This window comes from Mytilinidion resinicola (genome assembly GCF_010093595.1).
Source record: "Mytilinidion resinicola strain CBS 304.34 unplaced genomic scaffold BDZ99scaffold_18, whole genome shotgun sequence".
Classification (NCBI taxonomy): Eukaryota; Fungi; Ascomycota; class Dothideomycetes; order Mytilinidiales; family Mytilinidiaceae; genus Mytilinidion; species Mytilinidion resinicola.
Genome location: NW_022985454.1, coordinates 922,874 through 944,934, shown reverse-complemented (window position 1 = coordinate 944,934; position 22,061 = coordinate 922,874). Strand labels below are relative to the sequence as shown.

The following is a 22,061-nucleotide window of genomic DNA, read 5'->3' as shown; positions in this document are numbered from 1 at the left end:
CGAGTCAGAGTTCATCCTTCTAGTATTATAATAGAAGACCTAATTATAAGCACAATCCTTTGATATAAGGCTTCAGAGTATCTTCCAAACTCTTAGTAAGACAGCATTCAATCATTTTGAATAGTCAAAACCCGCTAGGCCACCTCAAACGGCGGTGCACCCATAGATGAGAACCCAGGTAGTAGTCTATCCGTAGAAAGCCACATCAGAGCAATGATATATATCCAAATTTCCGTTCATTTTACGTCATTTCCCAATATCTATCTACTAGGCAACCCATTATCCTTCCCCCCAGCCGGCCACTGATCCACATAATCCGTCTCCCCCATCACCATCTTCCTAAAATTCTTCCTAACACTCCACTGTATATGCTTCGAGTAAGGCTTCTCATTCCAATCCTCCCCATGGTTCGAAATATCACTGAATCCCTTCCTCGCGCCCCTCGGCCGATGGTGCTGGAACAACTGCGGCTGCACAGTCAAACACGTCCCATGCACGCGCCGATTCGCCCCATTGCAGAACTCGCGCCATTGCAGAACTCGCGCAGCATGGTATCCAGATTTGAGGAGAACTTGTTGACGCCGAGTTCGTACAGCAGGCGGCGTGCGCCCCGCTGCGAGACGGCGTAGGCCAGCGAGCAGACGCCGCCAGTGGCATGGTGCACTACGCGGGTGTGGGTGGGATAGTCGTTAGTGAGGTCTTCGGAGCCCCATTGGAAATGGATGAATTGCTTCTCTGGGACGGTGAGGTCGTTGGAGTATACAACACGACCGAGCGGGTTGGGGGGTTTGTTATCGGGCTTGGGGAATTGCATGCCGCAGTGGCCGAGCCACAGCAGATCCCAATTATCGCCATAGGCTGAACTTGAGGGCTCGATCGTCCTGGGGACTCTTTCGAGAGAGATATTCAGGATCTGAGCTTCTGGTTCCGGTGCTGGAAATGTTGGATCGGTGTATTTGGAGGGATTTGAAGAGATAGGTTGTATAAGAGCGCGTGATGAGAGTGCGAAATTCTGTAGTTAGTCTCTGATTCGTATGTCCTAGTCTACATCATCTTCCATTATAAGGGCCGTGGAAAAAATTTGTTGGACAACACTACAGAAAGTTCTTAGCAATGGACGAAGCATATGTAAGCATCTCTAGAGTACGCACGTTAGAAGAGCTTTCATGTGTGCCCTCCAGCATCCTTTAACGCTATCAGGAGGGTTTTGGTAATCTCCTGGAGGTAGAACCTTATCAAGTACATCGGCGCCTTTCACTCCATCTATCCAATCGAGCTGTAAATTGCTCAAGGCAGCAGCTAGGGAGACGGCGTCTTTATGATCTGTCCGAGATGGGAGATTGAGGACGAAGATTTTCTGGAACTAACGCATTGTGAGGGTCTGCTTGGACACACGGAGTAAGAAGTTGCGGAAAAGAAATTCAAAAGTACCCCTAAAGTTCGGTTTTGCACATGTTCCAAGAAGCCGCTTTGCACAATCGCCCCACTCAAGTATGGCAGTTCATTCGATGCAGATGATAGTTCGCGTCGAAAATAAAGTAGAAACAAAGACAAAGCGACAATGCCAACTATTGCAAGTTGAATGCGCCTTTGAGGTATGGAATTTGCAATCATGACAGAACGGCTGAGATCGCGCAGATTTCCTGGGGAATCGAGGAAGATCTGGCATCTTCAAGGAAGGCTGATGCATGCGGCACAGCTAGGCGCCCTACGCCGCATGCGAAAGGCTGATCCGCAGCCATGACAAAGGATCTCATGCAGGCCTGCGGCGTATGCTGACGAGAAGGCGAAACAAAGACGGTATAAATATGGTGTTAGGCGCAGGGAGCCCCTGCGCAGGCAGGCCAGGAATGGGACGGTCCGCTGCCGAGCCGCTAGCCCTGAGTGAAAGGGGCTGGGAGCTAAAGTTCAGGTTCCTATTGGCCGTAATATTACTAGGGATCTGGCTTTCTCGACTTCACGATTTTGCTCCCAACTACAACAGCTTCACGGAACGCTTCCAAGGAAATCTACTCTACTCCCGTCGACTAGTTCCACTTCTTCAAATGCCCTGTGAATCTTGCGACAGTGCAAAAGATTTTCGATTTCAGCTACAGCCTCTGGATGCGTCTGGTGGACTAGCGCGGTTATCAAGCCACAAAACGCAGCTGCAAAAGAGGGATAATCTCGAAAGCTACGCCTCGTAACTTAGTGCCTTGCTTTTTTGCACATTCAGCTCAGCCTCGGTAAGCTTTGGTCTAAAAAGGGCTTCCTCTGTTCCAATCCCCTCTAGTATACCTGTGGCGTCAAATCCGCGCTCGTTCACCGGACGCATCCAGAGGCTGTGCAGCCCCCAGACGCATCCCGTGGTTATTGTGCAGGTGGCTTGCTATGGGAGCTCCATTAGATCGAGCTCATTGGTCCAAAGCAGTCTATTTCAGGGATCCAAAGCCATTATGACACCGCAACCACTTGCAACGATAACTACGAGATGCGTCTAGAGGCTGTATGGCGAGTGGTTGGTGGAGACCCTGCTATGCCACAGCCACCAATATCGTGTATGCGTCTGGGACTAGTGGTAAGATTGGACCCAGCCATCAGGTCGTTCCTATAAACAAAGCACAGTGTTCTTGCTGTGTTTTTAGGCATTACCACAGCATCTACTCCACTTTAAATATTCTCTTTTTCTCCATTTTCGGGAGGCACCAGTCTGATTCCAATGTTTGGAATGATCAGGCCCCTTCTTATCCTTGGCCACTTGCTTCTTGCTATAGGGATCAGCGCCGAAAGCAATTTCTGGCTCTTTCCAGGTCAAAATGGCGCCAACAACGACTATTCTGAAAATCCCATCCTCCCGCAATCTACTCCTCAGCCCCTTCGATGGAGCACAGACTTCGACGCTTATACGATCAGACTCTGGCAGCAGCACCTGTCGGGAAACAAAGCTACTGCAGGGGAAACCATGTATGGTATGTCTACCTTGGATCGGTCGTACTCAAGAGCCCCCGAACTAACGAAGAGATCGTATAGCGAAGTCATCAGAAGATTCTGAAGTAGGCAATTTCACATGGACCGTCCAGACTTACTCTATGGACTTGGAGGACTCGAACGTCTTCTTCCTCCAGGTCGATGATCTACATGGTCATAGCATCACATCCCACTATTTCAACATCACAGCAGGAGGAGTCTCGTCGTCCATCACCACGTTAGCAACATCTACGACAACCTCGACCTCAGTCGCAGACTCAAGCACAAGAAGCGCCACGGCTACACAGTCCTTCCCGGCCTCAACACCAAGCGCTGCGACTCAATCACCACAGCCGCAAAACAAAGACACTGCAGTGAAGATCGGACTCGGTGTTGGCTTGGGCCTAGGCATACCTCTAGTACTCCTTCTTGGTGTATACCTTGGCATGCAAGCTATGAAAACGCGTCAAACGGCAGGGGAAACCATGGATCAGTCTATCTACATTGGTCCTGACCCTCCAAAATATCCGCTAGTGGAGTACTCGCAAGCGCCTTCTAGCGAAGAGCTCCGCACAGAGCCGTCAGAACTACCAGGAGATAGATACAATGCTCCGCAGGAACTTTCATAATGCTGGGTACAGCAGTAGGTTATCAGTTTGACACGAAACCTTTGGTTTGTACTTATGGTTCATGTTCTCTTGTCATGTCTATATGTGGAAAGAAAGTCAAGTAATGATAGAGGTGCACTTCTCTCTGATTTAGCGCCTGTATTTCCTTGTAATAGAATCTATTAGATCATAACAATCCCCCACAGCAAGCAATGTTAGTAGCAATCAGGGAAAAATCATGTACATAATGTCCTCTTCATTGAATGTTCAGACGCTACGGCCTGGAATCCAAGCCAATCCACTTACTAAACGTTAGTTCCCTGACACTACTCTTTTAACATTTTGAGATGTTCGTCAATCTAAAGGACATGTAGACCCATTATCTTAGCAAACCTGATATCGTGCCGCGCCACCTCAGGCGGCCGTGGAGCATCACTTCGATCAAAGAAGTCCTCATGGAGGTGTGTTGGAAGTCGCTGTCATTTCCCACCATCGCTACGTAATAATAATCTTCACCATCATCTACTCTCCAGGGCAATACCCTAAATCTTGCTTTGTTAATCTACACTTCCCTCCTCGCTAAATGCTCCCCACAATCTTCACTAAGAGGTTGAGATGCACATCATCACATTCCAGACCACTACACCAACCCAAAGACGCACACTCCTCCAACTCCATGGAAAGATTGTGCATGATCTTTTGACACAAGCCAAAACGCTTCCTTGAAGAGAAATCTAGTGGTATTTCGAACACTATGATGACCTCGTACGATCAGTTTGAATACCACTCGCTCCCCCGTAGCGAGCCAAACCAAAGACGAACGAGTAGGTTTTATAGAAATAATATGAGCCGTGCACGGACGCCGCACGTGCTAAGCGTGGAAGTCAAGTGCCTTTGATCACATGAATACTAGCGAGAAAGGGATGTGGATGGGAAACTCTAATTGATGATTTGAGGAGTATCATACTAGATAATTAACTATCCTGAACCTAGCTGAATATCCTTGTAGCTCCTTCACTACGATTCGTCGTCTTCGACTGGCGGAAATATCGCTGTCGTAGTTATATGCCACCGCCCTTGAACCCATGAGCCATGACCATCCTAACCTGGTAGGAGTATCCTCATAGCTCCTCCACCATGATGAGACGTTCGCCGGATAAACCATAATCGCCTAACTCGTCCACTTACTGATCCCAATAAGCTTGGGACTGGGCGGTAATGGTGGCGGAGTCAGCGTTTGCCTTTCGTAGAGCAGAGGAGCCTCGCTTCAGGAGAATCCTAATGTCAGCATCGAGCTAGAGCCTCAGGAATCTCCACCCTTCCCTAGGGACTTCAAACTTCGCTTGCTGGTCGATCTCTTCAACTTACTCTTCAACCACTGCCACCTCCCCGCGAGATCGTTATCCCCCTTCTCCTCTCTGTCTTTCTTCCCTGCTACATCTGCCTCCCCACCAACCTCTACACTACCCTGTGTCGCTGTGGTATCCCGCCTCTTGTTCACGCTAAGCATATATTATAGTGTCCGCCACGCCGCGAAGCCCGCCACTTGTCCGTCCGGCGGGTTAGCCTGCGCCTCCGCGTTCTTCTAGAGGCAGTGCTCGCAGTGTGTTTTAAGGAGATTAAGAAGGAGTTAGGACTCTTCGGCGTTGACTTTCTTAGCTATAGTGGCAATACACTCTTTAGTGTAGAGCTATAGTCCCACGCGCTGGAAATAGTAGGAGCACTGTGCAATATAGAGGCCATCTTAGGCAACGCTGTTCCAGCTAAAGAGGGCGAAAGCGAAGGCTGTAAGGGAGGGTGGTGGTGAATCCTTAGTAGCAGCGCTCTCTTCGGTCGCGGCAAAGAATAAGGGTAGTAAGCACTTAATAAGAGACGCTGGATTAATGCCGGTATACTTAATACACTTAAACAGAGGCAGATATGCCTTAATCGCCTTAAGGGACTAATACCGCCGCAAGAGATCCGCTTCGCAGACATCGCGTCGCGCAATCGGAATATAATAGATATCCTCTACAACCAGATTAGCATTATTCCCTACACCCGAATAGCTATACCCATCTAAACTTACTCTTACACCCCGCCCTCCTCTACAAGCAAAACTCCGCATGCCCCTTTATAATCCTCTCTATATACGCCGCCACTAACTCCTCTTTAATATTTACACTCCAATCCTCTAACCCCTTAATCTCCTCCCCCTTCTCGTCCTTCCGCTTCAGCCTTAGACTTACTACTACTCTAGCTTTGCATCCCCCCTTATAAACAACAGTATTCCACGCTTTGCACACCTACCCCCTCTTCACCCACTGCACCTTATTAATAGCGTCCGGCTTCATCGTCCAAAGCTTTACGTCCGCAAACGTCTTTAGCTGCGCCAGAAATGCGTCTTGGCTGTACGGCGCGTAGTTCGGCGTCTTCCGCGGGGGCGTCGACGCCGTCATACAACTGATACCTCGCCGAGACCGACTCAACCATCCCATCCACAAACATGAATCAACACAAATTCGTGGACTTCCCAACCACCCCTCTTAAACCGCGCCCCAAATTCCCAACCCACCCCCCTCCCCTCTTTAACCCCCCTACCCCTTAACATAAAACCCCCACTGCACCCACATCCACACCAAACTCGTCGAGCTCACCACCACCGGGCTCCCCAGCCCAGCCCCCCACCTCGCCGTGCCAAACACCCACCACTCGAGCATAAAGTGGCCCCACGCGATCGCATACGTCGCGAACGCCAACTCATACACCCTGGGATCGCTCGTATAATACGCTGCGTACAGTCTTATAACGCTACTCAGGAACGTCCAGGTCCCGAACGTGCGGGAGGAGAGGGGTGTCACGGGCGACGTAGACGGGGGAGGTTTGGGGGATTTGGACTTGGAGGCGGTGGGGGGGCTGGGGCCGTTGTAGACGCGCGCGGTGAAGGTGGTGGTGAGGTAGCATTGGATGCTGTTTGCGACGGAGACGGCGGAGACCTGGGGTGCGCGTTAGGTGAGAGCGTGGGAAAGGGGGGAGGGGGTGGGGAGGCGGACTAGGAGGAGCCATTTTGGGAGAAGGCCTTCGTGGGGTGGGAGGTAGGCTGTTAGGGCGTCCATTGCAAGTCGAGGTGGTGTTGTGTGGGGAAAATGAATCCAATTGGGGGCTGATGAATGGTTGGGATGGTGTTGATGTTGATGGACCCTGAGCAGAGCTTGGATGTCGAGCCGGGATTCGGGATGCCGAGTGGCAATTTTTGCCGAGGGTTGCATAAATGTTTAGGGAGTCAGGTAGGCCTTCGCTAATTTTCTACACTCATAATTATCAAGATAAACAGGTCATACATCATATCAGTAACCAGCTATATGCCGCTGTCTAGGGGTTGTAGACACTGATAGGCTGGAATTCAATGCACAACGGTTTCGTCTATTATTCTAGGGGATATCGAATTCATCTATGCTAATTCAATGCTTTCCTGTACAGCGGCCCCGCACAGTCTCGTAACCGTGCTGCTGCTTGCTCGGGCGTGATGTCGCGCTGCGGTTCCGCTAGCAGCTCGTAACCGACAAGGAATTTCCGGACGGTTGCGCTGCGTAGAAGTGGCGGGTAGAAGTGGATGTGGAAGTGGCTGGCCTCGATCTCTTCGTCTGTTCCCTCTAATGGTGCTTGATGAAGGCCCATGCCTGGTTTCCTTGTTAGAGGCTGATTTGAGAGATGGGAAGAGGGTCACGGGACTTACTGTAAGGGAACTGGGTTTCGAATAGGTTATCGTATCTCCTCGTCACCTCTGCAATCGCCTCTGCCAGCTCTTCCCGCTCCTTGTCGTCAAAGTCTACGAGGGCGCGCTTGTGCTTCTTGCTCACGATCATGACTTCGAAGGGCCAGACGGCCCACCATGGACATAACGCCAAGAATGAGTCGTTTTCGAAGACCACTCGTTCTTTCTTTGAAGACTCGAGTTGTGCATAGTCTTCGAGCAGATTCGCGCCTCCGTGTTCACATCGGTACTTCTTCAGCTGCTTGAGCTCCATGCTCGGTTCTTCTGGTAAGCTTGTCGTCGTCCAGACTTGGCCGTGGGGATGAGGGTTCGAGCAGCCCATTGCGGCGCCCTTGTTCTCGAAGATCTGCATGTAGCGGTACTGGGCGTTTGGTTTAGCTATGTTCTCGTTAAGACCGCCGTTTGTGATAGCCTTGTTTAGTTTGGCAAGTGGAGAGTTGGGACTAAGGTGTGCAGAGTAGAGATGAGTCCAGGTGTTGATGACAGGAACAATCTGAGCTACTTCGAGGTCTGCTAGGGTAAGGTTGTGTGATGGCGAGAACGTGATCACATAGCATTTGCCAGTGACTGATTCAGCGCGCAGGAGACGACTGGCGAGACCTGACTCGGGGTCAGCTGCGGGGGAGACTCATGGGGATTGGATTGGCCATACTGCCATCCTTGTTCTCGGGCTTGTACTCTGCCTGTTCGTCCTTGACGGCGCTGTAGTCGTTGACGAAGACGAAAGTTTTTTCATACTTTGGGTTGACGTCCCCTTGCGCGCGCTTGTTCCCGGGGCATAGGTAACACTATACGTGGTTAGATAGTGAATACACGTGACAATCAATTGGACCGACTCACTTTGGGGTCGTAAGCTGGCAGCGTAGTCTTCGTGGGGGATTCTTGCTGGCCTCTACACACACATTAGTCCTGCATATTTCGGTAATCCTTGGAGCATATCCTTACTGCCATGGTCTCTTCGTCCTATGCGGGGAGACCAGAACCCAGCTCCCCCGCAGCTGATTGTAGCGCCTATGCGAGATGTCGTCTAGAATTGAATCTGGCATAGTCAGAAGATTGAAGTGAAAGTACCAGTCTCGCGAATAGGAGCAGACAGATATTTAAAGGTCATGAACTGGAAAGATTGCAGAAACGGCAAAGGGCAGGCGGGCCGTGGAGTGACGGAGGCGCAAACACTCGGCCGCTAAAGTAACAAGCTTTCTCGAGGGCGCGAGGTTGGAAAGGCGTTCCAGCTGCCACTTGGGGCAGCCTATCCGAAAATCACGTGCTGCTACTCTATCGGCTGGTCTCCACGTTGCAGAACAGAGCTCCATCAACGAGCCCTGCAGTCTCCAAGTCCCCACCACCCACCACCATTCCGCAGCCATGGCGGCCATGATGCCCAGCTCGTCGACTTCTTCGCATAATCCATACGATTCATATGACACCGATGCCGTGGAGCGAGATCTCATCGACCCCGATGATGGTAAGGAGCTGCCTAGCGAGAATAGCTTGTTCGATGCCAGACTAATAAATTTATTTCCAATAGCCACGTTAGATGACCTCGATGATCCGCTGCAATCTACATCCGACCGTGCTCCTCTTACCGGAAACATCCAGTCGCGCGGCAACGCCAATGCGCAATCCTACCTAACTTCCTCCATCGGCGGAGAGGACCGTCGTGCGCCCACAAACACCATAGACGAGACAGTATGGGAGACGCTATCGAGAGACCTGCTGGCCATCTGGGAGAAGATGAAGCAGGTGCTCTACCCGAAATATTTGCTGGGTGGCATGATGAACAGAGGTGGAGGGATCGCAGCGGCCGAGCGAGGCGAGGCAGAGGGCTTCGGCGTGGACGGCATTAGGGGGCTGGTCGGGCGATGGCCGGATGCCGATGTTATTCTGCAGTCGGGCATGAGTGACGGGTTGCGGGATTGGGATCTATGGTAGGTCTTCGCGGCCGCATTGTTCGACAGCTTGCTGATTATGTTGGATTTAGGGGCCCACTCGTATTCTGCCTCCTTCTCAGCTTCTTTCTGTCGAGAGGAGCAAAAGATAAGCAGAAGCCACAAGTCTTCTCCGGCGTTTTTGCGCTGGTCTGGATAGGAGAGGCTGTGGTTACGATGCAGATCAAGCTTCTCGGAGGGAACATGTAAGTCTTGGTTCTGCGATACACTGGACAAAAACTAATCAAGCTTCAGATCCTTCTTCCAGTCTGTCTCCATCATCGGCTATACCCTGTTTCCCCTCGTCATCGCGTCGCTGCTCAGTGCCGTGGGTCTACCTTCCATTGCGAGAATACCCGTGTATCTGGTCCTCGTGGCGTGGTCACTAGGAGCGGGCATAAGTATACTGGGCGGATCTGGTGTGGTCAGGAACCGTGTTGGTCTTGCTGTATACCCGCTGCTTGTTTTCTACTTTGCGCTGGGATGCCTATGCTTCATCAGCTAGGCGTCTTTTTTCTGCCTGTACTACTAGATTCTTTATCATCGCAGGGCTCCGTGGGATACCCATTACTTAAGAGCGTGTATTCATAGCAAGCGTTTGGGGGCCTTTCTGGCGGTCAGGCTGTAGAATATATGGCTTGACGCTTGGCGCAATTCACAGATGAACCAATTGGCAATTTCGCTTTCAAATATGACAGACGATGCTGAAACCACAGAGGGAGACACACGTGGTCGGCACTGCTCAAAACACCAAAGCTAGACATAGCACATCAGTTTTGATTTGACACGACCGATGAACGCTATCTCTCTGACGGGTGAATACGTGATTTATGTAGCTCGCCGGGCGAGAATGATCCCCACCACGGCATCATCGCCTCCTCCCCTCATCTTCCGCAGGCGCTAAGCCAGTGCCCACTACCAACCACTCAGCACCGCCCGATGCGCAATTCGTCTGCTACGGGCACCTGCCATCGCGTCTGTGTCCCGCCAGTTGGATTTCGAGGCTGCTGTTGACCGCATTGAACCCGCGGAGGCTCAACGCCTGCAGGGTTTACCGTGCCAACAAAGCCAGCAGAGACACCCGCTTGGACCGCCAACAACATCTCTCTGACTGCTGCGCTCCGATATTTCCTTTCTCCAGCAAGCAGACCTGCATTCGCCAATTCCCCGTCTCGGACCGCGCCTTTCGTGCCAATTTCGAGCCTCGAGTGCGCCGCCGCCAGTGGACAACGCTTATCTAGTCTTGTGACGGCCACTTCCTCCTCTACGCCCTCAGTAAGGACCTCGACACATGCAAAAGCTGTCTTTGCATCCCGAAGACCTGGTGGTGCTAACGTATCTGACGTGCAGAAACCTTGCGCGGCTCCTCGATTCTGACTGCCGACCTCCAACACTCGCACGACAGCGTCACTCATAGCCGGCTTGTTTCCTGGGTCGCCATTCTGCTCCACACTCTTGGATACACCGCCGCCTGTCGATTTGCTTCGACACCCATCTATATCCAGCTAATAGGCTACAACTTGGATGGCGCGTTCGACGCCGCGCCACGAATCCCCGCAGCGACTTGCGAAAATGAACGACCAGGCCGTCCACCCCCGAGTCGCTTCCTCGGCGTCTCTGCACGCCAACTCCGCCACCAACAGCGATAATGAAGGGGGCGAGAAACCAGTTAGGGAGAAGCTGAAGGCTACCACGATCGATGGCCAGCCGGAGGACACAGGAAGTCCTGAGTACGATATGGGAGACGCCGAGGACGATGCACCACCAGCAGGAGAGAAGAAGACGGGAACAGACGACGCTCACTCTGGATCCGACAGCGATAGAGGGAGATTACGGCGCAAGAGAAGTTTTGATGATATCGATGGAGATCAAGGGCCCGACAAGACGCCCGAGAAACCAGAGAGGCACACCCGCAAAAAGTCACGAGACATCAAGACTGGCGAGATGGAGCAGTACCGGAAGTCGTCTGGAGAAAGCTCCGTGTCTAAGATCGACGAGCAGGATGGAGACGAACCTATGAAGTCTACCGAGTCACGTCCCACCACCCCGTCGGATACTGCCAGCAAGGTCGAAAGCATGATCAGCCCCAAGAACAAGCGCAGCCGGGAAGAATACCAGGATTCCGAAAAGGGCGTCCCCGAACCAGAGAAGCTGTCTTCCAGCGTTGTTCAAACTGGAGAGTCTAAGACTGATGTCGCTGAGGAGCGTCAGTCGAAGCGTCATCGCGACAGCAACAGCCCAAGGTCGTCCACAGAAGATGAGAAGCCAAAGCAAGTTAAGGTATGTCAGCGACGTTCAATCCAATAGCGCTTCTGCTAACTCATGACTAGATTCCTCTAGGAAGTGGTTTCGCGAACTTCTCCACAACTTCTCCCTTTGCTTCGATTGGCGGCAAGACCCAGTCTGGGTTTGGCTCTTTCGGCGCCAAGGACGGCGAAAACGCTACGCCTGAGGGTTCCAAGTCTCCGGCCTCTGCGTCTGCATTCCAGAAGTCTGGTCTTTCCTCGTTCGCATCCGCAAGCTCTCCATTTGCTTCCCTCAGCAACACTGGTTCAGCGTCTCCTTTCGGTGCCGCCGCAACTGCTATTAAGCCTAGCATTGGCTTTGGCACTCCGGCCAAATCACCCACATCGTCAGAAAGCGGCTTCGCCGCCCTTGCTTCGTCCGGGAAGTCGGTATTTGGTGGCGATACACCTTCTGCGTTCGGTGGAGGACTGGGGGGCGGCTTCAGTGGCGGCTTCGGTGGTGGTTTCGGAGGATTTTCGAAGCCCATCGGGTCGAGCTTCGCTGCTCCAGGGACATCGGGAATCACGGGGCTTAGCGACAAACCTGCTAAACCCTTTGGTGCCCAAGAAGATGAAGACGAAGATTCAGAGTCAGGAGACGATGACGATCAGGAGGACGCCGACTCCAAGCCTTATCACATGGAGGAGGGAGGGAGAGACAAGCGATTCTTTGCTCAAGAAGGTAATTGTTTGCGATATGCCGCTCCCTAGAACCAAACTTACTGAGTCTATAGTTTCGACTGGCGAGGAGAATGAGGAGACCATTTTCTCTAGTCGTGCCAAAATCTTCGGTTTTTCCTCGACTGGCGAAGGCAAAGAGCGTGGCTGGAAGGAGCGAGGTCAGGGCGACCTCAAGCTCAACGTCTTGAAAGAAGGACTGTCTTCTGACGACAGTGATGACGGCCCAAAGAAGCGACCCAGACTCGTCATGCGCGCGGACGGTTCGAAACGCTTGATTCTCAACTGGCTTCTCAAGAAAGACCTTAAGCTCGGCACAGGTACGGGCGAAAAGCCAACTGATGGACGGGTACTTCTTTTTGCTCAGTTTGTCGGATCCGAGAAGTTAGAAAGTATCACCCTTAAGGTATTTATACTCGTACAGACGTATCAGAGAAACATTAGCTGATTAGCCTTCCAGATCAAACCTGAGAAGGCGCAAGAACTCTGGCATCTTGTCACGGACCTTCAGAACGACATGTAGATTCCGACTGCCAACAACGTATGAACGCACCTTATTCAATCCAGTTCACAACCCAGTACCAGGATTCACAGAACGACTCTTGGATGTTTCACGACCCACGTCACGACCATGAATCATTGAGCATACCATTCTACACCACAAACTAAAGCGACCTCAACTCATTTTCACGCGCTTTTCCATGGCCACATCTGCACTTTGGCTGTATGCCTCATGTTTCCGCTAAAGTCTCGAATCCATTTCGAATTCATTTCGTTTCCGTCACTAAAACGACTAGACCGCCAACGAACACCCGTCCATCAACCCATCTTTCTTATCACCAACTATCTCGTCTCACTGACCGGGCGCTACGAATATCAGGAAAGCATTTGGGGGCCAACACGGCAGGCGGATACTAGGCGGGGGGTTTGCGTATGCATTATTGAAAATGGGACGCCTCAGCATTCTCTTGAGACAACTTCCCTCTTTGGTGGGACTACATGACTTTGGCTGCGGCTTTGGCTCCTCTTTGTGTCGACTTTTTTGGCTTCAGCTTTGGCTTTGGCTTGATGCATTGGACTTTCTTTTCTTTTTTTGGGAGGTGACATCAAGGTGGCATCTTCATGCCGTGAGAGTGGGAGTTGTTTAGACGAGGGATGGTAGCTAGCCGATGGTTAGGTATAAAAATGCATCGGTGTGTACTCATATACCATGGGACTCGCGGTTCTTACAAGCCTTGTGCTTGCTTGAATTGAATCTCATCAATCGTCAATCGTCAATTTGCTACATGTATGGTTTCCCTACCCTTTCGAGTCGAATTTCTCCACTTCTACAGGATACCCGTCGCCAAATCAAGTTTTAGAGCTCAGGGTGCTTTCCAACTAGTTACCTGAAGCCAAATATCTTTCAGCGGTTCGAAGCTTTAAAGTCACGTGCCTTGTGGACATCATCCAACTCTAGAGCCATCAAGCACGGTTCAACTATATATACCACATATACTACTAAACATCACCAAAGTATCGCAAGACACAAAACTGACACCTCCGATACCAGCGCAAACCCCCTCACGCCGACATCACCAGTTCCCCATCCCCAACCTCAATCCCATCACCACTCCACCATGCCAACCCCAACACCCGTCACACCAGCACACACTTCCTTCCGCCCTCACTCACTTCTCTCGCCCAACAACCCCACCGAACTGGCATCTCCGATCCCATCACCCTCCCCACAATCCCTCCCCCGCAGCATCAGATACAACGCCCTCTACTGCCCCCTCCTCTTCCTCCTCTACGAGCATCTCGTCACCACCCCCCTCTCCGGCTCCTACACCCTCGCCTGGCCCTCCCACCTCGCCTCCCTCGCCGTCTTCTGCTTCATCGCCCTGCCTGTCGCGCTCTTCCCGCCCCGTCGTCTCGCGACCCATTGGCAGCGTGCTACTCTCGGCGTCTATTGGGCCACGCTGCGGGTCGTGTGAGCGGGGGGGATCGGGGTATTTTGGGCGGTTTTTTGGGGTATGGGCATCTGATGGCGGGGGTTGAGATAGGCAAGGAGAGGGTTGAGGATGCTTGTTGAGTGAGTGGGGGGTGGGGTTTTATATGGTGGTTATGGGGGATGCGGTGACGAGGGGTTATGTGAGGTATAGAGATTAGGTGAAGCATCGGCAGATTTACTTTCTGTGGTATCGTAGGAAGTTGTGTGGCAGTGATTGGATGCAGGACGGCATGAAGTGTAACCGGCCAACGAGAGATGTTTAGAGTTTCGGGCAGGGAGGGATGAAAAGACGCCCAGTTGGCAGGAGAAAGAGAAGGAAGGTGGAGGGTAAAGATAACGTTGGAAGCCGGTTTTAGAGTGACTCCTACAGAGGTAATGGAGGAGAGACGGATGAATAATGAATAAAGATATTTGTTTGTCCTATTATCAATAGGGCGTTCGATAACGATGATGATCATAATCGTCTCTATCATGAAGAAGGCCCCATATATCCAAAGGCCCGGGACTCATTCGAGTTGCCCTCTACTCCCCATAGATGCAAAAACGCCCGGGTGGCCGTAAACTTTTGGGAAGAAGGTACCCAATAGCTCAAATATCCAAGACTAATAAGAGTTTCCCACCCTTGGATGCAATAACCAGCAGTCCCAAATACTTGGGATTTGCCTCTCGATAACCAACCAGGTTAGCATCCAAACGCCTGCATTCTATTCTCCAAACCTAACATCGTTCATCTGGCCTCTTGAACTCCACCCGTCGACCACCGCGGTTTCTTAGCGCCCGCAACGTTCGCGCACATTGAGAACATGCCTGGCAGCTGGCAGCAATCGTACTTGAAGTATCGGCGATTCTCTCCTTCGTTGGGATTCACCTGGTCCACGTCGATCTGGTCGTCTAGCCAGAAGTCGTGGTTCCAGTTGGGTACCAGATTACCTAATAAAGGTTAGCAATTGCTCGTCGAGAAACCTTGGTTTTCATTCACTGACCTATGTGGGTGTTCTCGTCCTCGACTTTTCTCTTTTGGCTCAACGATGAAGTAGACGCTTCTGGATTGACCCGAGATGGTATGTTCGCCGACTTTAGGCTTAGTGGCTGGCGTACGCTACGTTGCTGTCCCAGAGACGGTGAAGTTGCATGCTCTGACTCCACGAGGGCTGAAGGATACGGCGTGCTCCTCTTCGGCATTGTATTCGGTGCTTGCGTACCCTTTTCTTGCTTGACCGGATTTATCTGTGGCACTTCGGGAACCTTGAAGCTTGGTCTGTTCCGAGGTGAGCTCTCTTTTGGCAGTCGAAACTCGTGCTTGATCTGTGGCTGTGGTGCAGATTTTGGGGGTTGCTGCGTCACCGCAGCTGCTCGTGCCTGTTGTAGTGTTGCTTGCGCGAAGGTAGAGTGAGGTGCTAGACAACGAATGGCTGCGCGGCCGAGGGAGGGAGAGGAGTAGCATAGATTGAGGAAGACATCGCGTATGGCAAGGACGTCGGCGGTCATGATAATGTTGCGCAATTGATCTAGTCGCGGGATGGGGAGGTTCGCTGAGGATTGCTGGAGTGGCTTGTTCGGGATCTGAGCCTGTTGCTGACTTGGTCTAGGGGCGTGAGCGTTCGTAGCGGGCTGTTGACGTTGGCTGTTGGCTCCCTGGGCCCCTTGTACACTTGTAGCGTGCATTTGTCGCACCCGTTCACGCGCAATGCGTCGCTGCTCTTGTTCCTGCCCCTCCTTTCTAACCCGTTCTTCTCTGTGCCGTCGTTCTTGGTCCAGTTGTGCCTGATCCGGTATTCGCGAGTCTTCCCTAGACTCCACCTTAGGTCGAACAGGGTGTTTCGATTCTCCGGTCTGCGAAGGCACAGTGCCCCGTTTGACAACCTCCAATACATGCCTAAACAACTCCTCCAAGTGCTCCACCGGCAGTTGTCCCAGATCCAGCTTCCTCTCTTCCCCAAAGTTGCCGCGTCGAATGATCTCCTTCGCTTTCTTTCGGTCTGCCCCCTTCAACTGGCCAAAATGCGCGCCAATGTATTTTTGCAGCTCGAAGGATCGTGAGGACATGATGTATCGCGCTGTAGGCCTGACAGCATTGGAGGTGACAGGCACGGAGGGTCGGTTGGATGGACGCGCCGTGGAGCGGGCGAGGCTCGAGGGGGTCAGCTCGACGAAGGATATGTCTGCCATTGGGGTCGTAGTTTCATGACTTCATGATGGACGCGCGTGGTGTTGATGTTTTGGAAACAGGCTGCAGGGGTAGCGCGTGGCGCGAGTCAGATCTGGGCCGGAGGACGGGTAGCGCGATTCGGTACCGGAGCGGTGTCTCAAGCTTAAACCGACCTTGGACTTCACTTTCTTTCTATACCTTATGTTTCTATGAAAGCAGGTGAAATGAGGTATTACTGCCGTGGTCTTACGGAAACTTCACTGTTTCCCGCGGCGATGGCACTATATTGAATGGTTGCGTGGCCAACATCAGATCGAATGAAGCTCGCGAACCTCGTGTGGAAGTACATACACGCGTTGCAAATACGCCCTGTAAAAAGGCCTGAAAACTTGGCATATCGAGTGGAGTTGGAGAGTGGGCAAGACAAGGCAGCCATGCATAGCACTGTGCCGCAGTGCTTTGCTGGCGTATTCTGCGTTGGGGCTGAGCTCGCGACGAGCCTACAGCCTGCACAGCATTTTTAGCAACCTTTTCATCTCTCAAAAGTGAACAGCTTTCCATCTCTATCCCAATCTACGGTCATTCCTCCCCCAAATCCGGATATCACACTGCGACCTCCGATATCAGTATGGAACAAGCACAGCGCATACTACGGAAACGTCGTCTAGTCGATTCTCAGGATACTCAAGAGCGAAACTTGCGGGCAAAGCCTTCGCTCCAACACACCATACACGGCAGATCAGATTGTATTGTACATTCGGCGACGAGCGGATGTGCACCTGGACTTTCCACCTCCGATACTCCGCCCGTTGATGCGTCCAGAGAACCTACATCATCCTACTCGTACACAGCACTCCCCGCAGGAAAGTGGCTCCGAGTCCTAAGGCTTCACCCTGGAGGTTTCGACGATCCTATCTCGTGTGAGCTACATGTGACACGGTTGCGACGAGGCCTTTCCTACGAAGCAATATCCTACGTTTGGGGGGACCCTAAGGACACCGCTGCGATCCAATGCGAGGGCCGGCCCATGCACATCACTGTCAACCTACGGGACGCTTTACGAAGATTTCGAGATAGAAAAGACGTCAGAACTCTGTGGGCAGATGCTATATGCATTAACCAGGCACTCCTTCTTGGGTTCCACGATGGGACTGTCCAATACCTGTTGGACACTTAGGGATACTATCATGCCGATACTATCATGCAGACCGCCGATCTGAAACTGAGGAGCTGTTCAATTCTTTTGCTTGCTTGGATGAGTGCTAGCCGTCGTCTCAAAAAACATCACTGCGAGTTAATGGTATCATCTTTGGCGCTATCAAATCCTTCCATAAAACCATGTTCAGGGAAGTTCAAAAATCATCAAAGTCAAGAGACAGCACCGGCTTCAATGTACTTGAGTCTGCCTTGCATTATTTTGATACTCAAGGCGAGGATCCGTGTCCGTACCCGGACCGGGAAAGTGCAGCTAGTTTCACGTTTGTTGCAGGCTTGTGGGGCGATGAGCCTGTTGAAGATAATATCGAGCGACATGAAAGAGAGTTTACTGCCTATCAGCAGGAGTACTTCAGTGCTACCCGTAATAATGCCGACACCGAGGATCGTAGTCTCAAAAGGCTGAAGAGAAGTAGGCATGCCGAGGATTTTATCCTTGATGCATCTATAGCGTGTGGCAGCCGGAAGTTCTTCATCACGTCGAACGGCTACTACGGTCTTGCGCCCATGATTGTCCAGCAGGGCGACATGTGCTGCGTGCTCATCGGCGCTCGAGTTCCTTTCATTCTCAGGCCTACCGAAACACCGTCGCATTATCAGGTTGTCGGCGAATGCTATGTTCACGGCATTATGCGTGGCGAAGTTGTTCAGTGGTGGAAGGAAGGCAAATTCAAGATGGAGGAGATAAGTCTAGTTTGACTGAACTGGTCGGGGGCGCTCGCCATCTTTAGAATGTCTTTACTAGGTGGTTTCCTGGGATATTGTAGCGCTTTCGGGATACTGGTTGAAATCTTCAATTTGTAGGTCTTCAAGAAACCGCCGTAGACAAGACTAATAGATTATAGATATTTCACTCCGAAGCAGGTAGAGCGAGGCGCTATCTGGAGCACATTTTTGAGTTTCGGCATGATCGCTGGGGTTGGATGGCGAATGACCAAGATCTTGAACCAAATTTGTTGCAGCCAAGAAATCTGATGCTGGTATATGTATCAGTCCGTGTGATCAGACCGTGCAATGCGCTTATTAGCGAGGCCTAGTTAGCCATGGGTTTTTTCGACATTTAGATGCCCCGGCCAAATTACGTGCCCGCGCTGAGGAGCTAGTAAACATGTAAGTTCCTTTCCAAAAAATCTGTCTTCGCTTTTCTGTTCTGTAACATGCTGTCTGGATCAATCGGCTCTCACGCTCCGAGGAGACGATGCAAGGGTCGCAAGGCTGAAATAAACTTGGACAGATCTAGCTCAGGCTCGAAGGGGATCCTTGTAACGCACCTAGCAGCGGGCCCTGGTGGAAATTGAGAGAGAAAAAAAATCTGAGAAACCTTGCTGGTATTCCCCCACCCATCCAGCAGACTTCTAAGACGTACAAAGTACTTTTGACAACTCTTCCTTCTAGTAGTTGGAATTCTTTACTTGTTGTTATATAAAAGTCTGTTTGAGAAGTGTTCTGCCTCGATGGGCCTCAACCTGCTCAGGAAGCTGGGGTTCTCCTCATCACCTTCCTAAACGCGGCACCAGTTCTCCTTGAAGAATGTCACCGGTCTTTTTTCCGGTGAAGACACCCCAACTTTCTTTCATGGGTACCCTGGCAAGTCTATCTACACTTGATGGCTTTGATAGGCCTGCCTCTCAACCCCTGATGTACCCTGTGTGAATCACCACCAAGCCTCGTCCGAAAGGCCTCTAGTTGAAGGCTGGGCCAAAGAAAATCGTAGAAGCAGCCCCTCGGCTGTGCGATCCGAAGCCACCGGGTTCCAAATGCAAGGATGAAGATATCGTAACACGAGGATTGTATGAGCGGCTGCCCGTTTTTAGGTGTTGCTACTTCAACTTGGCCCCATAGTCTTTGTACGCTAGTAAGGGGGTTGGTCGTTGAACTTCATACATATTCATAATATTCCCGCCGGAGCATTGCTGAAGAACGCAAGTTTTCTGTCCAACCTCACTATCGTTTCAGCCCATCTTACTACCGTCGTTATCATTGTTCTCTACCAACGTAGCGCTACTACTTTACAGAAGTTGTTCACACTCATTTTATAACTCAAGATGTTTGGAGCAATGATGAAACAGTTCAAACACAACAAGGCCATTGGAATCAGATCGTCTCCCGGACCTAATAACCTCACAATCGCCGAGTCAATGAATCTCAAGAAAAGGGACGACGCAAACAACCTCCAATGGAGCTTTCCGCCCGGCACCACGGACGAAACAAGCGACGTCGCCGCCGGGTTTGGCCCTGTATACCCTGAAGATGTGATCATAATAGAGTATACTCCGGAAGACCAGATGTGCCAGATCAATCTCTATTGTGACTGGAATGACGGCAACGGAGGTTAGTACGAGCAACTTCTCATCGCGCGCGCCTCAGACCAACCACTTACTCCCACACAGCCTTCCAAATTGCGACTCGAAACTCCAACGGGTCTCCAATGTTCTGGCATCTCATAGAAACTGCCAGCCTTAAGAATGGCAACGCGCCTGTGTGCCATTTCGCCTTCGTCTCTGCGTCAGCGGGCAACGGCGACTACTGGGTATACATGCCCACCTCAGCTTCTTCGTCCAACATATGGAGCGCTTCTACTATGGTTGGGCCTCCAGCAGCTACCAGCGAGCAAGCGAGCGCAACACCAGCCGCGAGCACTGCCCAGCCCGCCTCGAGCGCAGCCGCAAAGTCGAGCGCAGCAGCTCCCGCCTCGTCCGCAACTTCAGCTGCTACCCAGCCAACCTCACCTGCTAGCACCAGTTCAGCTATACCCAGGGTCGTCACCGTTACCGCCGCAGGTGGCTCGATCATTGTCCAAACTCAGGCCGTGGTCACCTCAACAGCCCAGCAGTCAGGATCAGCTTCGCGCTCTACAACCTCCTCCGCCACCTCAAGCGCCTCAGGCACCGCGATTCCAATTGGAACGCAAAAGTCCACCACTCACACCACCGCCATCGCCGTCAGCGTCAGCGTGTCCATAGCCGTCATCGCCAGCCTGGCTCTGATCCTACTCTTCCTCCACAAACGGCGCAAGTCGGCGAAGAACTTCCAAGCCATCTCAGACACTTCACGGCCTAGCACGAAGCCCACGGGGCCAGCACCACAGGCTCTTGCAAACAATGGGCGCATGGGTGGGCAGGGAATTGAAATGGTGCCGCGGGAGAAGAGTCAGTATGTTGAGCCGTACGTCAACACTACGGAGCTTGGGGGAGACAGCATACATCAAAATGCGTACCCAGCCCCAGCACCAGTGTCTGGGTACCCAACTGAAAAGGGCTATCCGCCAGTAGCGGAGATGGGAGGACAGGCTGTGAGTCCGCAGCAGGCGTATCCGGCGGTGCCGCCGACGTATGCGTATGAGATGCCGGCGCAGTATGGACAGCAGAGCGGGGGGCATAGGAATGAGTTGGCGTAGTGGAGAGGTCAGAGTTGTTGCTACAGGACTTCGTAAGGGCGGGCTATGGCGCGGTACAATCTCGGTGACTACCATAACCACGATGGCCAAGAGAACTTGGCAGTTTCGCAGCTCCAACGAATATCATGGCGCAATAACCCGCGGACTGCGGAAATAATCCAAGTAGCCCTATGGGCTGGAGTAGAGGTCGGAAAGGCGATGTCTCGTGTCCGCTGTCTCGGTATTTTTGAGTTTCGGATCAATTACGTCTGTCGATTCTTTTATTTACAAGTGTGCCTTGGCTAGGGGTTAGGCGTAGGTTTCAGTTGACAGAACTCGGAAGCCGAGGCAGCCAATAAGATCCCCAGAAGCGTACAACACCACTCACCCCTGGACAGGGTATATGCAACCCGATTTCAATGTGGAGGTGGAATCTCTGCAGGCATACACCATGGAGCTTTACGCTCAACTACTAGGAGACTATGAATGCGAGAACAGTAGTGCGAAAGCCGCTGCTGCATGTGCGCCGATACTAGACCTCCATACATACAAGGGGTTGGGTCTTCAACACCAGTCTCTCACTGGTTCCGTATGGCGGGGGAGCGCGCTTGGGAAGAAAGAGCTTCGATTCAACTCCAGCTGGAACCCCGTAGTGTCGGCCGCAGGGACACCTGGCCGCGTAGGGCCTCGAGGTCACGGGGAGTGTTCACGGTTCGCATTGTTGCGGCCGATGTCCGTGCATGGCATGATCTGCCTTCTGCAGCATGCGTAATCTTGGCCAGGCAGGCAACAGCTCAGGAACACCACCGCCCTCAAAACACTTCCAGCAACTTCATGATGGTGTTGCAAAGCCAAAGCGCCGATGACGAGTTAGCAATTGTGCCGCAAGTCTGTAATGCGCCGGAAATACTTCGAAGAGCCAAGACGGATCGGACACCCGCGAAGCGATCGCAAGTAACGCCACTGTGCCTGGGACGGTCCGCAGCCTTTAGCCTTGTTCCTGCCCAGCTGCCGTTATCACCGGGCGCAAAATTGCGGTCGGTGGCGTCATGGCTCAGGAACCCCAGATTTGTATGAATACCAAAGATTTCCTCTCCCTCTACTTTTCTTCTTTTCCGCCGTCTCAGTC

At 52.0% G+C, this 22,061-nt stretch overlaps 12 protein-coding genes across 12 annotated transcripts; 6 read left to right on the top strand and 6 right to left on the bottom strand.

Moving 5' to 3' along the window:
- Positions 1–260: 260 nt before the first annotated feature.
- BDZ99DRAFT_511140 (uncharacterized protein) lies at positions 261–1,614 on the bottom strand (the record flags this gene model as incomplete). The annotated part of the gene is made up of 5 exons (XM_033724523.1): positions 261–521; positions 581–1,012; positions 1,049–1,094; positions 1,152–1,363; positions 1,396–1,614. The coding sequence occupies 5 exons, from the start codon at positions 1,612–1,614 to the stop codon at positions 261–263; spliced, it is 1,170 nt and encodes a 389-aa protein (XP_033572702.1).
- A 1,084-nt stretch (positions 1,615–2,698) lies between these two features.
- Positions 2,699–3,808, top strand: BDZ99DRAFT_574608 (uncharacterized protein; the record flags this gene model as incomplete). Its single annotated transcript, XM_033728392.1, has 2 exons — positions 2,699–2,948; positions 3,010–3,808. The coding sequence occupies 2 exons, from the start codon at positions 2,699–2,701 to the stop codon at positions 3,573–3,575; spliced, it is 816 nt and encodes a 271-aa protein (XP_033572701.1). The 3' UTR covers positions 3,576–3,808.
- Positions 3,809–4,966: 1,158 nt separating this feature from the next.
- Positions 4,967–5,974, bottom strand: BDZ99DRAFT_540431 (uncharacterized protein). The gene is made up of 2 exons (XM_033726711.1): positions 5,623–5,974; positions 4,967–5,564 (listed from the first exon to the last, which is right to left on the bottom strand). The coding sequence occupies exons 1-2, from the start codon at positions 5,659–5,661 to the stop codon at positions 5,214–5,216; spliced, it is 390 nt and encodes a 129-aa protein (XP_033572700.1). The 5' UTR covers positions 5,662–5,974; the 3' UTR covers positions 4,967–5,213.
- Positions 5,975–6,130: 156 nt separating this feature from the next.
- BDZ99DRAFT_574607 (Erg28 protein) lies at positions 6,131–6,710 on the bottom strand (the record flags this gene model as incomplete). The annotated part of the gene is made up of 2 exons (XM_033728391.1): positions 6,587–6,710; positions 6,131–6,529 (listed from the first exon to the last, which is right to left on the bottom strand). The coding sequence occupies exons 1-2, from the start codon at positions 6,647–6,649 to the stop codon at positions 6,131–6,133; spliced, it is 462 nt and encodes a 153-aa protein (XP_033572699.1). The 5' UTR covers positions 6,650–6,710.
- A 279-nt stretch (positions 6,711–6,989) lies between these two features.
- BDZ99DRAFT_450435 (galactose-1-phosphate uridylyltransferase) lies at positions 6,990–8,418 on the bottom strand (the record flags this gene model as incomplete). The annotated part of the gene is made up of 5 exons (XM_033718166.1): positions 8,254–8,418; positions 8,149–8,200; positions 7,961–8,096; positions 7,270–7,908; positions 6,990–7,213 (listed from the first exon to the last, which is right to left on the bottom strand). Exons 1-5 carry the CDS (start codon positions 8,352–8,354, stop codon positions 6,990–6,992), a joined length of 1,152 nt encoding a protein of 383 aa, XP_033572698.1. The 5' UTR covers positions 8,355–8,418.
- Positions 8,419–8,630: 212 nt separating this feature from the next.
- On the top strand, positions 8,631–9,989 carry BDZ99DRAFT_466661 (Yip1-domain-containing protein). The gene is made up of 4 exons (XM_033720836.1): positions 8,631–8,773; positions 8,837–9,236; positions 9,290–9,442; positions 9,492–9,989. The coding sequence occupies exons 1-4, from the start codon at positions 8,674–8,676 to the stop codon at positions 9,739–9,741; spliced, it is 903 nt and encodes a 300-aa protein (XP_033572697.1). The 5' UTR covers positions 8,631–8,673; the 3' UTR covers positions 9,742–9,989.
- A 173-nt stretch (positions 9,990–10,162) lies between these two features.
- Positions 10,163–10,651, bottom strand: BDZ99DRAFT_480404 (uncharacterized protein; the record flags this gene model as incomplete). Its single annotated transcript, XM_033722333.1, has 1 exon — positions 10,163–10,651. One exon carries the CDS (start codon positions 10,649–10,651, stop codon positions 10,163–10,165), a length of 489 nt encoding a protein of 162 aa, XP_033572696.1.
- A 157-nt stretch (positions 10,652–10,808) lies between these two features.
- Positions 10,809–12,722, top strand: BDZ99DRAFT_524683 (uncharacterized protein; the record flags this gene model as incomplete). Its single annotated transcript, XM_033725930.1, has 4 exons — positions 10,809–11,516; positions 11,567–12,203; positions 12,256–12,605; positions 12,660–12,722. 4 exons carry the CDS (start codon positions 10,809–10,811, stop codon positions 12,720–12,722), a joined length of 1,758 nt encoding a protein of 585 aa, XP_033572695.1.
- An 862-nt stretch (positions 12,723–13,584) lies between these two features.
- On the top strand, positions 13,585–14,175 carry BDZ99DRAFT_540415 (uncharacterized protein; the record flags this gene model as incomplete). Its single annotated transcript, XM_033726710.1, has 1 exon — positions 13,585–14,175. A coding segment is annotated over one exon (591 nt), but the record flags the coding sequence as incomplete, so codon positions are not given.
- Positions 14,176–14,916: 741 nt separating this feature from the next.
- On the bottom strand, positions 14,917–16,396 carry BDZ99DRAFT_110486 (uncharacterized protein). The gene has a single exon (XM_033712405.1). It carries the CDS (start codon positions 16,359–16,361, stop codon positions 15,168–15,170), a length of 1,194 nt encoding a protein of 397 aa, XP_033572693.1. The 5' UTR covers positions 16,362–16,396; the 3' UTR covers positions 14,917–15,167.
- Positions 16,397–17,212: 816 nt separating this feature from the next.
- On the top strand, positions 17,213–17,461 carry BDZ99DRAFT_340507 (uncharacterized protein; the record flags this gene model as incomplete). The annotated part of the gene is made up of 1 exon (XM_033714359.1): positions 17,213–17,461. A coding segment is annotated over one exon (249 nt), but the record flags the coding sequence as incomplete, so codon positions are not given.
- A 218-nt stretch (positions 17,462–17,679) lies between these two features.
- BDZ99DRAFT_480400 (uncharacterized protein) lies at positions 17,680–18,255 on the top strand (the record flags this gene model as incomplete). Its single annotated transcript, XM_033722332.1, has 1 exon — positions 17,680–18,255. The coding sequence occupies one exon, from the start codon at positions 17,680–17,682 to the stop codon at positions 18,253–18,255; it is 576 nt and encodes a 191-aa protein (XP_033572691.1).
- Positions 18,256–22,061: the final 3,806 nt, after the last annotated feature.

What these genes read in the sequence shown, in the direction of transcription:
- BDZ99DRAFT_540431 (XM_033726711.1), bottom strand. Translation starts at nt 5,661, where the DNA reads ATGCGGAGTTTTGCTTGTAGAGGAGGGCGGGGTGTAAGA. An exon ending in GAGGAGGGCGGGGTGTAAGA is followed by an intron (nt 5,565 to 5,622) that starts GTAAGTTTAGAT and finishes ATCTGGTTGTAG; the next exon opens with AGGATATCTATTATATTCCG.
- BDZ99DRAFT_110486 (XM_033712405.1), bottom strand. Translation starts at nt 16,361, where the DNA reads ATGGCAGACATATCCTTCGTCGAGCTGACCCCCTCGAGCCTCGCCCGC.
- BDZ99DRAFT_466661 (XM_033720836.1), top strand. Translation starts at nt 8,674, where the DNA reads ATGGCGGCCATGATGCCCAGCTCGTCGACTTCTTCGCATAATCCATAC. An exon ending in TCTCATCGACCCCGATGATG is followed by an intron (nt 8,774 to 8,836) that starts GTAAGGAGCTGC and finishes TATTTCCAATAG; the next exon opens with CCACGTTAGATGACCTCGAT. An exon ending in AAGCTTCTCGGAGGGAACAT is followed by an intron (nt 9,443 to 9,491) that starts GTAAGTCTTGGT and finishes ATCAAGCTTCAG; the next exon opens with ATCCTTCTTCCAGTCTGTCT.